At 41.4% G+C, this 14641-nt stretch overlaps 1 protein-coding gene across 2 annotated transcripts in view; it reads right to left on the reverse strand.

The window, feature by feature from the left end:
- The window catches only part of CXADR (CXADR Ig-like cell adhesion molecule), a 29182-nt gene extending 16083 nt beyond the window's left edge, over nucleotides 1-13099 (reverse strand). For both annotated transcript variants that reach the window (XM_065741843.1, XM_065741842.1), the window contains exons 1-2: nucleotides 13002-13099; nucleotides 208-374 (exon numbers count right to left, since the gene is read on the reverse strand). In XM_065741843.1, the coding sequence (XP_065597915.1) occupies nucleotides 208-374; nucleotides 13002-13056 (222 nt within the window). In that variant the 5' untranslated portion in view covers nucleotides 13057-13099. The remainder of the gene's footprint in view (nucleotides 1-207; nucleotides 375-13001) is intronic.
- Nucleotides 13100-14641: the final 1542 nt, after the last annotated feature.

Genomic DNA, 14641 nt, shown 5'->3' on the forward strand with positions numbered 1-14641 from the left:
TCTGAATCATTTTTAATTTTAGTCTTCTATTAACTGTAAATAACTCTAAATACAAAATATTGTAACATTCTATTTCAAAACTTTTTAAGACCGCACGCATGCTGTCTTGAAAAGGTGAAAGTCAAAAAAGTTGCTACCAAAGTTCACACATTGACCTAGTCTAATAGCTTAAATAGAGCTGCCAAAAATTAAAAAGCTTTTACTTACTGTTTCTTCCTTCTTCTGAATATCTGCTGGTATCAAGACCCACTCAATATCTAGTGTGCCTACATCTTCTTCTGAGAGTACAAAAGTACACGGCAACGTAACTCTCTCTCCTTGAGCTTTTTCAAATGCTGATTCAGCTGAAGTTATAGTTAGGCTTCTTGTAAGTCCTATAAAAATGTATTTTTATATTTTAAAAACATTTCACATGCAGTTTCCGTAGTAAGCATTGTATTATACATATTTATCTAGGAAAATAATGCCTAAAACCAATCTCCATATATCTATAATGCAGATTATTTAAATAGTTCTTATCTAAGATCATACACATTAAAAAAAAATAAAAATTGCATAATTCCTTTTTCAAATACATCACACACTTCTCCTGTACAGAAATTATCACTGAAAAATCACGTGAAATTTTTACCACTGCTTAAGAAATCCTGTGAAATTACTGAACACAATACAAAGTTCATTACGGTTATCTTGGAATCACATCCAACTGTCAGTTGCATCTTTCAACTAGTTTTTGCCTAATTCAAGTCCCATACAAAGCTAAATAAAAGAGAAGGCCGCTGCTGAAAGCTTTGAAGTTACAGATACTGAAAAAAGGAAAATACAGAGAATGTGTAATGACAATTTGAATGAATAAAGAAAATTGTTGGTAAAATGAGGGCATGAAATGGTGACAAAATCAACCAGGTCTGACAAAATTATTGTGAATTTGGGCGCTGGATCAAGTCAAGTTACTCTGCCTTGAGGTGTGCTTCATATGGAAGGAGTGGTCAAATTAATCCCTTCAAAGAATCTCTGCAACTAAGAATGCTGGCATACAAAGCTACTTTCTACGTTATTTATTTTTCCCATTTAGTCAATATTAGAATTATAGGTAGAAAAAGGAAGCATCTCAGTTAAAGGAGATGTCAGTGCCAGCTGGTTCTGAATCAAGTATTAGCACTAGGAGGTAGTGGCAGGTCAAAGTAGCTGGAAATTCCCTCCCATAGAGGAGACACCCACCTGCTGCCAGGAATGTGGGCAAGGATGGTTCAGACAGCGTTAAGAGACTGCCAAGGTTCCTCTGACCCTTGGACTATTACTGTATTATTACTTCTACTGTTTGTTCCTTTTCTTTTGTTTGTTTAAACTATTACTAATCGCTACTCAACCTGGCGTCCATGCTACTAAGGACAGCCTGAAACAAGAGTGACTACACAACTGGGGGCAAAGAAAACTGGGAGTTCTGGGACAGTGAATTAACAACTTCTACTACTACATAAGTAGTAAAGACTCAAAAAGGAAAGCAATGCAGTTGGTTTAGTGACAGCTGACATAAGACCAAAACTTTCGCTGTTGACTGTGCAGCAGAAAAGTAGATGACTGAGGTCACTTCACTAAATGGTTTAAAGATCTATGCAAAGCATATGCAAAGCACACAAATGATCATCAAATGACACAGTCACCAAATTTTCCTCATCTCCTCCAGTTTCTGCTCCAATCAGAAAGATTCAACTTCTGCTCACTCCTCAAATCATGAGAGGAACACCTGTGGTATCTTAGTACTAGTACGATGCTATCCAACTGAGAGAAAATCTCTATCTGTTTTGGGTCAGGGGAGATTACTAAAACTTCAGACTTTTTTCAGGCTTCTTTTAACACACCAGAAAGACAAAGGTTCCTCATGTTACTTATCCCAATTGTTCAAAGGTGCTTAGAGTTAACTATCTAATTTTTTACTACAGTTAACAAATCACCGTGGAGTTGAAGATACTCAGGAGTATGCAAGAGATTCTAGAACCTAAAGAAAACAAATAAATACATAAACACCACTGAAAACTATCAACACAGAAATGCAATTGATCCAAATGCGTGTATGTTATCGCCCAAATATTATTCCAAAGAGAAAACATGGCAAATTTGGTTGGAGTACAAAGAAGAATGAACCCTTGTGACTGCTTAAGGTAAGACAAATGCTATTCCTTGATACAGAACAAGAAGTATTACCCCTTATAAATGTTTAGAAGTATACAGGAAGCCAGTACACATACATTCTGGATTCTAGGCATGTAGATTTGGGGCTCCTGATGAAATTAAGTAACCTTTTCTCTGAAAAGCTGACCCCAAAGAACACTGCAAGAAATGCCATCAGAGCTGAAGGAAGTTTATTTCAAAGGGGGTGCAAAATAACATCACACCCTTAGGGAAAATGTAGCTCTTTCTGAATCTTTAGACATACCATCAAATGCCCCTTGAGTGGAATGAAGCTTAGCAAGCTACATTATTACATTTTTAATTTAGGAAAAACTGAATGCTTGAAACAACTTGATGGGAATTGTTTTAGCATTGTTTCTAAAAGTCTTAACAGAAAATACAACAAATGGAGAATGCATTCTGCATACCAACAGAGGTAACGTAAGGTAAATTTTCATCACTTTTTTTCTGCATTTAACTGTTTTTTTTGGGGGGGGGCTTGAGATATGGTGAAATTCTGGATTTCTGGCTTAAAGTTAAGTATAAATTTAAGCTCAGACATAAACATTTCTGGCAACCAGATAGTACTGCTACAGTAGCGTTATGTAACCCAGAGAACACAATCCCTCCCTAAATAAGTAACATGAGAGATAAACAGTCAACTGGAATAGAATAAACTATGGCAATTGAAAAACACAGAGGGGATTGGAACAGAGGTAGACCGTTGAAAGTAGGACTGCCACCAGGCTCAAACTGAGGGCTGAAGCAGCAAGCACCATGGAGCACTACTGCAAAGAAGCACAGAGCTTCATCATGAACTAAGAAATGAGTTAACCCGTTTTGTTGCTGCTCTTAAAATCATATTTGATCCATACACAACCTGCATTTGCAAAGCACTTCAACTTTGCTAACAGGCTCTCCAAAAAACTATACCGTTTGCCAACACTTGCTTGTAAGCAGGAAATGGTTCTAGGTGCGCTAGCTTCTTCATAAAAGGAGGTTTTAAGAAGGAAATACCAATGACAATCAGAAATGCGTATTAGCATTTCAGAAACGCAAGCTATAAAATTCACTTAAGAGACTCTTCTTTCAAGCACAGGTTACAGATGCTTGCCTGCACAGCTGTGATCTTTGCTTGACAGACTTCAGTCTCCAAAAATAACTCACCACTGCACTCATTTTACTGAACACGCCTCTCACAACCACAGTGAGTCTATTACTTTTTAACAGCACAGCAGCACTGCCCCTGTATCTATATGGATAAGTATCTGAGGAGCAAGTTTCCTTTTAGTACGCAGTAATTTCAGAGTTCTGCAGCTATTTCAGATTTTGATGATAACACAGCACTGGTAAGAGCAAACTGCAAAGCATTTCTAACAAAGAAAGTACTATGCTAGGTTAATAAGTTTCAAACAGTTAATGTTTAATGTATTCTACAAGCCAATGCTTGACACCGTGCTCATCATACAGTGCTACAACACATTTCATAAATAAAGCACAGTTCACAGTAAGTAGTAAAAATATAAAAAAAAAACCACCATCATACCACCTTAGCAAAAATCTTAAACACGTCTAAATCTAACACTTGCACAGCTACTGACATGAACAAACCATGTATCCCTCTAAACCTCAAAAGGGCCCAATCTACAAACGGTGGGGGTTGGACTTGATGATCTGTTGAGGTTCCTTCCAACCCCTATGATTCTATGATAACCCGCCTGCCTGCACTAGCCTAAGTCCATCAGGTAGGACACACTAATCCCTGAACACAAGATTCAACAGTCAAACAGATGTTCACACCTGAATTTCCTATCTACCAGTACAGTGATGTCTGCAAGTTAATCAGAACCACATCCTGCCTACTGTGCAGAAAACATCCTGAATTTGTGGAGTCAGAGAAATTAAAGACCCATAAATAAGGGTACCAGCCTAGAAAAAGATAAGATCTTGCTTTCAGTACTCATCCCAGATATTAATGAGGACTGGATCATTAAGAACAATCACAGAATCTTACAGGTTGGAAGGGACCCCTCTGGAGACCACCCAACTCCTGCTAAAGCAGTTCCCTAGAGTAGGTTGCACAGGAGAGCATTCAGGTGGGTTTTCAGTAATTCCAGAGCAGGAAACTCCACTATCTCTCTTGGCAGCCTGTTCCAGTGCTCCATCACTCTCAAAGTAAAGACACTCACGTTTGCATGGAACTTCCTATGCTCCAGTTTGTGCCCACCATCCCATGTCCTGTCACTGGGCACAAGCAGTGATAGTCTGTCCCCATTCACTTGATTCCAATCCCTTAGATATTTATAAGCATTGATAAGATCTGCCCTCATTCTTCTCCTCTCCCAGCCTTTCCTCATACAGGAGATGCTCCACACCCCTAATCATTTTTGCAGCCCTCTGATGTACTCTTCCCAGTAGCCCCCTGTTGAACGGGGGAGCCCAAAACTGGACACAGGACTCCAAGTGTGGCCCCATCAGGGCAGACCAGAGAAGGAAGACTTCCCTCAACCTGCTGGCCACGTATGTCTTTTTAAATGCACTGCAGGATACCACTGGCCTTCTTGGCCATAAGAGCACACTGCTGGCTCACAGTCAGCCTCTTGTCCACCAGGATGCCTAGGTCCTTATCCACAAAGCTCCTTTCCAGCAGGCCAGCCCCTAAACTGCACTGATGCATGTAGTTATTCCTCCCCATGTGTTGGACTCTGCACTTGCCCTTGTTGAACCTCATAATGCCCCTCCCTGTCCAACTCCCCAGCCTATCCAGGTCTCACTGAACAGCAGCACAACCTTCTGGTGTGTCAGGTACGCCTCCCAGTTTTGTACCATCAGAAAACTTGCTGAGTCTCAAAAAGACTGATTCTAATTCAGAATTTCACAAACACCATCTTAGCATTATCTGCCTAGTAAGAAATCTGATAAAACATTAAATCAAAAATAACTGTTAAATTACTAAATCTCTGAGTTCATCTGAACCCATAAACCCTCTCAAGCTACACAAAGGAAAAAAACAAAACAAAACACTAAAAACAACAAGAGACAGGCTAAGCATACTGTCCTTCTGAAGACAAAAATATCTCTTTTGGTCTGGATGTTACCAACTTGTTACAGAAAAGTTCTCAAAGTTCTCAGACAGTATCAAATGAAAAGCTTGTTCTAATCACACAGAGTTGCATCCTCAAACGCCAGTTTAAAACCTAAACCACAATTAAGTTAGAAGTTATTCCTTCTCCCAATCTCATAAAGAACAATTATTATTTTTTTAACTACAAAACAAACAGGACTGCAAACAAACAAACCTAAATCTGCACATACATAGCACGATTTTAAATTCCATTCCCAACTGTAATTCATGGAAATAATTGGAATAGCTATGCAACAAAGAAAACCTAAATATCTTAAGCTTTACTGATCTTATTTCTTCTCACGTTTTACTTATTCCTTTCATATTCTGCAGATTCTATCCAATATTCCTTTCCTTTCCCAACTGTCCTTGTGTTCCTAAGTTGCTCAGAACATTCTTAAGCTTTTTTCGTTGCTAAATCCAAAGTCATTAACCAAGTATCCTAGCAACTACAGCAGATGATGACCTTACTTGAGAGGGACATGCTTATCATGTTTAGAGTGGGAGAGCTGGTATCTCACTGCTGAAGTGAAGGATAGGCTTGAGGGGGTAAGGAGGGGGCCACAAATACAGGGGGAAGGGATATAACAGAAACTGGGATTAAGATTAATTTTAAGAACAGAAGCATTGTTTAGACAAAGATCTGCAAAAGACCACTATGAATTCTGAGTTTTAATGCTTGGTCACATCCAAACAATCAAGTGCAGCACAGCTGAACCTGCAGTATTAATGGAAAGGTAACTGGACTACTTTGGAATTGCTGAGAAGCTGCCTTCTCATCCTCAATTCCAACTCTGCCACCTGCTTTTATGCTGGCAAAAACACTTTACACGTAGTAGAAAGCCAGAACAGTTGACTGATAATTTAAAAATTAACACTGCATGTGAACCTTCAGTTTTTCTTTCTAGACTGAGTTAGACACCCTTCTAAGCACAGGTTTCAGGAGCACAAATCCTGACACATAGAAGCTGAGGGGATGCCACAGCTTCATAGTAAGCTTCATAAGGTTTGCTTACTATGCTGCTGTGGATCTCCACCTACAGAAAGAAATTCACTTTACACCCACACTAACCAATCTGCTGCTAGTTATCAGAGTAAAAAGCACTGCTCATCCCCATGCTGCACAGCCACACAGCAATCCAAATTAATGAATGCATTCAATGAATTCATTCATGCACTGCACTATACTAACTCTGACAGTAGGGAGGGGAAGAAGAAACCCAAAACCATCACTGAAAGATGATGGGCACATGAAGTTGCATTAGATGTAAACACAGCACACCTTAAATGCAACTAGGTGTGTAATGTGGAAACATACCTTCACACTGTAATTAAGAGCCTCTAAGGACACATCCATACAGAGTATTTAGAGGAGTAAAAAAGAAATGACATCCAACCAATGCAAAGACTCAATCAAAGAAGAAAAAAATGAAAAGGAAAAAAACACACATTTTGACACTACTAACTCACACAAAAGCCTGCCTCTCCTCTACCAAGTCCACATCAATTGCAGCTGTTGTTTTTTGCTATTATACCTGCAAATCACATATTTACTAATTACTCTAACTTATATTGAAAGCTTATAGTCACCAAGCCATCAATCCGTATTCTATATCATATATCTATATCTATATTCTGTTGTCTTTTTTTTTCCTGCCCATTTGATGGCATTTAAAAGGAAAATGAATGAAGCAGCCCTTTTGCAGCATGAAAGCGTGAGGCACATCCGTCAGTCAATGCATTAGGGAGTTCAAGTACAATCAAGCACTTAACTGAGCAGCCATATTACTTTCACTTGAGTAAAGGAGTTTGAGCTCTTCCAAGCTAGTGAACAAGAAACATTTTTCTCTAGCACATGCAAGTTTCACATTAAGATGGAAAGTTATTTTATTCAGTAGTACTGAGGGGTTTTGTTGTTATTCAATTATTAATTGTCTCTCATGTGGTGCTGTTTTGAAGCAAAGTAACACAATGCTAGCTTGGTTTTGCTTCCCCTCCTCTCTCCACACACAAGTAAACAGAAAGAAAAGGAATACGCCCAAAAAATAGAATATCCACCCTAAATAGACAGAAAGTTTAATGCAGCAGTAAATAGAACTGCAAAATGTTTGACCATAAAGCACTTTAACTACTCTTGAACACTGCTGAATGGCTCGGGACTAGCCCCAACCTGCAGCCAGTAAAACTCAAGATCCTGCTTGTTCATTACAATGCAGTGTTCAAGAACACTATCCCGGAAGTAACTAAAAAAAATTTTTTTTAAATCATGCTATCCTACTCACATGGGTCTGAGTTTATAGCTGACTCTCATCTTACAGCTCAGACCAGTGAGCTCACCAAGATGCATCAAGAGAAGGTACAGGTAGAAAACTCTCTTTATACAAATTTAACATTGTTCTGACTTGAAAACTCCCTGAAGAGGCTGAACATGAAATCAGATGAATGCCAGCTACCACCTGAAATGGGATGCAAGAAAAATTGTTGAATCCAGCCATTCAACTGCCCAATTTTGTCAGACTTCCTAAGCTCCCTCAGGCCACAGTTACACATTTTTCTCACATGGGAGAATACTGATCACGCAGAATTCATTTTTTAATGTGTTCTTCTGCCATCTCCCTGATGACTGTTCCTGCCCTGCGCTGGGAAAGGTTGTTGGCATAACTCTCTTTTTTAACTGGTTGAAGTAAAATAAACCTAATGAAAGCTTTAAGCAGTCTCCGTTCAGATACATTCATCATGCACTCACACAACTAAGACAGTTGTGTGGTAAATTACCAGCAAGGATGCCAGACCTATTTACTTTCAAGCTGCTTCTGAAACAGATTTCCACAGAACTATAGTTTCCCTGCCACCTGCTCACTCCCATGACAACAGGGTGAAGTGGCTCTTTTTGTAACTACTCCCTGTACAATGAAAACTAGTTAAAAAAGAGGAATTAAAAGAAAAGGCAACATACACTGACTGCATACTTAGCTAGCAATGACTAAATTGACATAATTGGCAGGAGAGCTCTTGTTACGAGCTGCTGAGACACACAACTGTTGAAACATATTTAATGTTTCACACGGCATCTAAAAGCTTCATCAAATGAAGTTGCAACGTGAGCAGAAAAACCACCAAAGAATGAGTCCCTACCATTAAAAGCTCATGAATACATGCAAGAAACAACAAATGATTAATTAAATTAAGAAGTGCAACGAAACAATACTAGCCCCAAAAACAAGCTCCTAAGCATGCATGTATCTCTTGGGTCACTGTGGCAAATGAGTTTCAAACACACTGAGGGTGAGATAGATTTGAAGCTGGAATTTGTTGATGCACAAATAGAATCAAAGGCAGAGCATACAAGTATTCATATATTTTTTTATTTTTAATTTTTTTAAACAATGGAGGAAGCTGAAAAAAGAAAAGGCATTTAGGTATGGATAAAAAGTGGAATCCGTTTTGAAAAATGTTGCAACAAGTACTGCAAGTGAAGACAGGCAGCCGAGGCTTGATCCAAAACAGAAGAAGCTGGCAAGGGGAGCCAGCCAGGAGACCAAAGTGACAAGCTGTAATAACCTTTGCAGCAGAATGCATAAAATACTTTCAGATAAACAGAGGATTAAATAAAGCAAGATAACTGTAGTTCCTATCTCAAGACTGATGTCACAGCAGTAACTAGGCAAATCAAACAACCTCAGTTACAGCTTTTTTTGTACTACTTCCCAAAAAAAAAAAAAATTGGGGAAATACAGGAGAAAAGTCCTCAACATCAGATAACTGCCTGCTGACATTAAAAGTTAAGAAGTACTTGAACTCTGAAAACAATTAAGTTATTCCTCAGCAGACCAAATGCACCAAGCTTAGCATTTAGAGAGACCAGGATAGCAATGATCATTTAATCCCAGAGGTAGTCAAATTTCTCCTAGTTTAAGCTTCACTGAGATCCTACTGCTGCATAAAAACATGAAGAGGCTTAAGTTCCCTCTTACATACACTTGACAATACATACAGCTGACTTACTGTGTTCAGCTCTGCACGAGTGTTGTCAGAAGTACTTCTGCAAGGTTTATGAATACCATTTAATGAGAGTTTTTGAGAAAATCTAGTGTAACTGCCCTACTGGAACATTATTTACCTAATATTTTCTATTAAGAAAACTTCAAACACTGCAGGATTTAATACTTTACAAAGTTACTACTGCAAATAAATAAATAAATAATGAAAAAAACATCCTCCACACAAGAGCAGCAATAAGATAATCATCACTATGGACCAAAAAAATCCCTGTCCAGCTAAATACAGTTTTTAAGGTAAATAAACTCTTACCCTCCACTTAAGGGTTTATATGCAGAGCATTACCACCTTGTATAACACACTTCCCAAAGGCTAAAAGTATCACCACAGATGTACAGATATTAAAAAGTGTTAACATTGATTAGTATCTATCTTTGCAATCACCTCATAGCTATGGAAAGCTTGTGTTCTGCCATTACACATTAAAAAGAAACGTTAATTTCTTACTTGTTAAATCAGGGTTGCAAGGTAGGCAGCTATATTTATTCCCAAGCCTTTTGAAACCCAACAAAAACTTTATCGTGATCCAAATGAGATGCTTTCCCCAATCCTGCAAAACCAGGAAAGGGTTACAGATATGTACACACAGTTCCTGTTTGCATAAGCAAACATGCTCAATGCCTCTGACAACCTCAGACTGTGATTTCCTTATTAGCTCTTGAGATATCAAGAACTCTAGAAATAATTAAAAAAAAAGCACCAATTTGAACTGTTATAATACCTACAAAAGGATCTTCCATCTAGTTTTCTTCTCCTTATACCAGGTGTGCAATCGTTCTTTGGAAAACAATTTAATACCAATTCTCAATAAAATATTTCAACATCTGAAGAGGTATATATTCAACATTTCTATTATCCTAATCCAGGATTTGTTGGTGACAGCTGTACTATATTAATTTAAAGAGAATTTGCACATTTTGGAAATCCCCAGCTACTTGACATGACCAATTGTACTTCACTACAATACATAACATCAACTTGTCACTTATCACAGGCTTGGCGTGCATTTTCAGTTGGAGAGGAATCAGTAAAATAGCTTCAGAAAAAGTCATATGGCTGCAGAAAGCTATCCAAATGTGAATTCATATCTTAAGTCCTCAAGACAGCAGAAAGACTGAGTTTCACTACACCAGCCCATCCTGCGGGCATTTTCCAAAAGCACCAACTCAGAAACCACTACAGGTAACTCACTATCAGTTGCACAACCAAGTAATACAGAGGCAACTGCTAGAATCAACACATGATCAATTACAACTATAGAGGTGAAAAGGACCATTCTCTCCTTATATCCTAAAAGGTTCAAGAATGAATTCTTTCCGTCCTGCAAGGGAAAAAGCTTCCAGTTTAGTTATTTATGACTGTGAAATTGACCTTAGTAAAGAGATTAAACCCCTGAGCAGGGTTCAGGGACAGCTTAAACCAAACACTTTTCTCTTTCACCACAGAATGGCGTAGCTCAGTTGCCTGCAAAGTGTCTGTTTTGTACACTCAAGATAACTGATTTTGTATAAATTAGGAGGCTTATTTCCAATATTCAGCTTTTAGCAATGAGGTAACAAGAAACTTCCAGGGGAGAGTGGGAAAAAAAAAAATGAGCGCACAACACAGTGTAAGCCCTGAAGCACTGTGATAAAATTACTGCACTACCACAAACTCAAGGACTTATGAGACAGCCCTCCATAGCCAGCAGCTATCACAAAACTGGATGAAGTTCCCTTCCTCTAACTCTGGTCCATAAAGTGGTATCTATTTCCCCAGCAAAGGAAGTAACATCTGCCAGGAGCACTGACAGAAGTATTAACTCAGTCTGGTGGAGGAAAAAACACCAGCAACCTCTGATGTTGCATTAACTCCAGTGACACACAGACTTGTAAGTTATTTTCTTCTGAGGACTATGTGATCTGTGTGTTTTTCAGGCTAGTTATTCAACTAACCATTCCAACAAATAAACAAAACCACTCCTAATCAAAGCACACTCACAGAAAGCCAAATACATTACTTTCTCTAGTAAGTCATCCAGTTCCACAGTGATGTTTGAAGACATCTGCACACCTCAAAGAAATGAGGGTATAAAGGTTGGTTCTGGCTTTGCGTTCCACCATATGTTAATTATCTCCAGCTTTATAGTATTATCACATCTCATAGCACGGATCCTGCTCATCCGCAGTGCATGTGATTCTGCTCAAGCATTTTTTCACAGCTTTCGTTACACGAAACATTTCAATATAAAACTTAATCAGTAATCTAGCTACTAAATACTTGTAATTCACAGTCTTTACACAACTCCTGCTTAGAGAGCGAGTTAATGCTGAACTACGATGCCCTTTTATGCAAGAGATTAGAACTCATCACTCTGTGAAACAGAATTTTGATCCCATGAGTAATTTCCCAAAACAGAGGTGACATCAACAACAGGATCAGCATTCCAACAGGAAACAAACTCCCTGCCTGACATGCTTTACTCTAAACATTAACCTTTGTAGATACTATGGTATCTTATGTAGTTTCACTTAGTTTGAACCAACTGCAGTCGAAATTATATGTTTGAAGTAAGGAAGTGTAAGTAACTGCACATGGTTGAATTGAGATCAATGAATCAATCGTACCAAGCGTTCGCCAACTTTTGATTTGAACAAGCCATGCGTGCTTTTTTATTTTGATGCAGGATTAATTCAGCTGCTTTAATTCACACTCCTTCATTTTCCCACTTCTTCCATCACAAATCTCAGCCACCCTCACTGAATCCAGAACAAGCGGAGGGCAAGTTCCTGTCTAGAACAAGGGCTCTCTGGAATTCGCCGCATCACGGAATCACTGAGGTTGGAAAAGATCTCTCAGATCACCCAGTCCAAGCAGCAACCCACCCCCACCATGCCCACTGACCACGTCCCTCAGTGCCACAACCACGTGCTTCTTGGACAGCGATTCCACCAGCTCCGTGGGCAGCCTGTTCCAACGCATCGCCACTCTTTCTGAGGAGCCTTTTTTTTTTTTTTTTTTTTTTTTTTACCTAATACCCAACCAGATCCTCCTCTGGAGCAACTCAAAACCACTACACGTTGTCAGTGGAGGGGATGAGCCCCGTTTTGCTACAACCTTTCAGTCAGCTGCTCCCTTGAGCCTCCAGTCTGAACAATCTCGCTTCACACAGCAGGGCAGGGCAGCGTAGGGCAGGGCGGTGCGGAAACACCGCGCTGCGCAGCCCGGGCACGGCCGCACCTCTGCCCGCAGCCGCGTGGAATCGCCTCTCGCAATTCCCACCGCCACCACGTTGGAAGCTGAAGCGGTGGAAGAAAAGAAAAGCGGGATGAAAGGAAACCCAAAGCCCGCGCGTGAGGGAAAGGGGACGAGCGGGCAGACAGATGCACGCGGCGAGGAAGAGAAAGGAGGCAGAACGCGGCGGCGAACAAAGCCCAGGTCCGCCCCGCCGGGCACCGAGCGCACCCCGCCCCGCTACGCGGCCGCACCGCGGGCTGCGGGGGCTCGGCCGCACCCCTGGGGCTGGCGGAGGGGCGGGAGAAGCCCCCAACCCCACCACCGCCGCCGCCGCCGTTTCTCCCATTCCAACGCAGCCCCAACCACCTTCCTCCCGTCCCTCCCTTCCACCTGCACCCCGACGCCTCCCCTCCCCCGGGCCGGACCCCACCTGCGGCGCCGAGCAGCGCCAACCCCACCAGCAGCACCAGCGGCGGCGGCTCCATGGCGCGACGCGAGCGGCACCGACGCCCGCTCCTCCGCGACTCCCGGCCGCCCCGCCCCACGCGCACCGCCCAGCAGGTGAAGCGCCCGTCACTTCCGGCCCGGCCCCACGGGGCCGCCTCGTGCCCGCTCTGCCGGCCGTTCCCGTGGGCGCCGCTCCCGCCCGGCGCCCTTTGGGGCCGCTGCGGACGCCCTCCGTGGCCGCATGTGCCCGCGGCACAGCGGTGCGGAGTCGCGATCCTCGCCGTGAGGCGGCTGTGCCTTGTTGCGTTGTAGCGACCGTGATGTGCACGAGGTTGTGGGAGCGCGGCGCGGACGTCGCTATCTAAGAAAGGCGCGGCTGGGGAGGAGGCTGATCTGAGGCAGTCCCCATGGCAACGCCGCGGGATTGTGCGGCGCTCTGCCTGTGCGGAGCGTGTGTATTCTGACTGTGAATGATGGGGAATCGAGGAAAACTAGGGAAGGACAAAGGGAAGATAAAATGGTTCGCGAAAAGTAGGGTTAGCGCGGCTACAGGACACCCAGATGGCATTCGCAGCTGAGTCCGCAAGAACGTGGTTTGTGTTGTGTTCCGTGCTCAGCAAAACTGTCCAATACGTTTGTCATTAGATAAAGCAGACCCTATGGAGTTTACTCTCAAGATCGCAGAATGGCTTGGGTTGGATGGGACCTTAAAAACCCTCAAGCACCAGCCCCCCCTGCTGTGGGCAGGATTGCCACCCACCAGATCAAGCTGCCCAGTTGTGTTCTAAGAATTCACTGCCATGTATAAACAGCTACGTAACAGCCTACATATAGTGCCATGGCACTATCATGGCAACTGACCCAAATGGCCTTCCGTTACCATGGTTTATTTCTCTAAAGGGATGAGCCGCGTGAGAAACGCTTCTTGTTTTCATGTCCACAAACATCTCTGTAATAGAACTGTTGACACAAACACAAAACCTAAATAGTCCAAGCTGTATAGCCCAAATGCGGCTTTCTAATGGAATAGTATTACTGTTTGTCATTTATTTTTGATGCCCATAATGCATACAGTTCAAATGCTTTTATATAATTATATTCTGTATGTAAGAAATGAGAGCTTAAAAAACGAGTCTTTTCTGCCTTTGATGTAAACGTTAGATCAGATGGGCAACTCATCTCAAGGGCATTTTCCCAACTACTTGGCTGTAGAGGAGGTGTTACTCCTTTCATTTAATTAGGGATTCCCAATGATGAAATCGGTGCTGTCTCCATTTCTGCTGGAGTAATGAATGTATGAGTGCACATCTTTCAGAATGATTGGGTGCTGTAAATAAAACTGCAGCTTTTACCTACCAACTCAGAATCTCCATTTTTCTTGATAAATGGGGAAAATTCCATTGATGTTTTCCGTTGAAGTATGGCTAAATACTGCTAACATCTTGCCAGGATGCATCAATTCCTGTCATCAGTAGTATCATGCATCAAATCCTGATCATCAATTCCTGTTAGATCAGTAACAAATCTGCCCAATAACATGATAGAACTACACATAAAGCACAGAATTTTAAATCAAGAGATTCCAAGCATTTTATTTAATGACAGGATAGAATTGTCTTTCAC

This window comes from Cyrtonyx montezumae, unplaced genomic scaffold (assembly GCF_038088225.1).
Source record: "Cyrtonyx montezumae isolate F1298 unplaced genomic scaffold, pur_monq_1.0 scaffold_3, whole genome shotgun sequence".
Classification (NCBI taxonomy): Eukaryota; Metazoa; Chordata; class Aves; order Galliformes; family Odontophoridae; genus Cyrtonyx; species Cyrtonyx montezumae.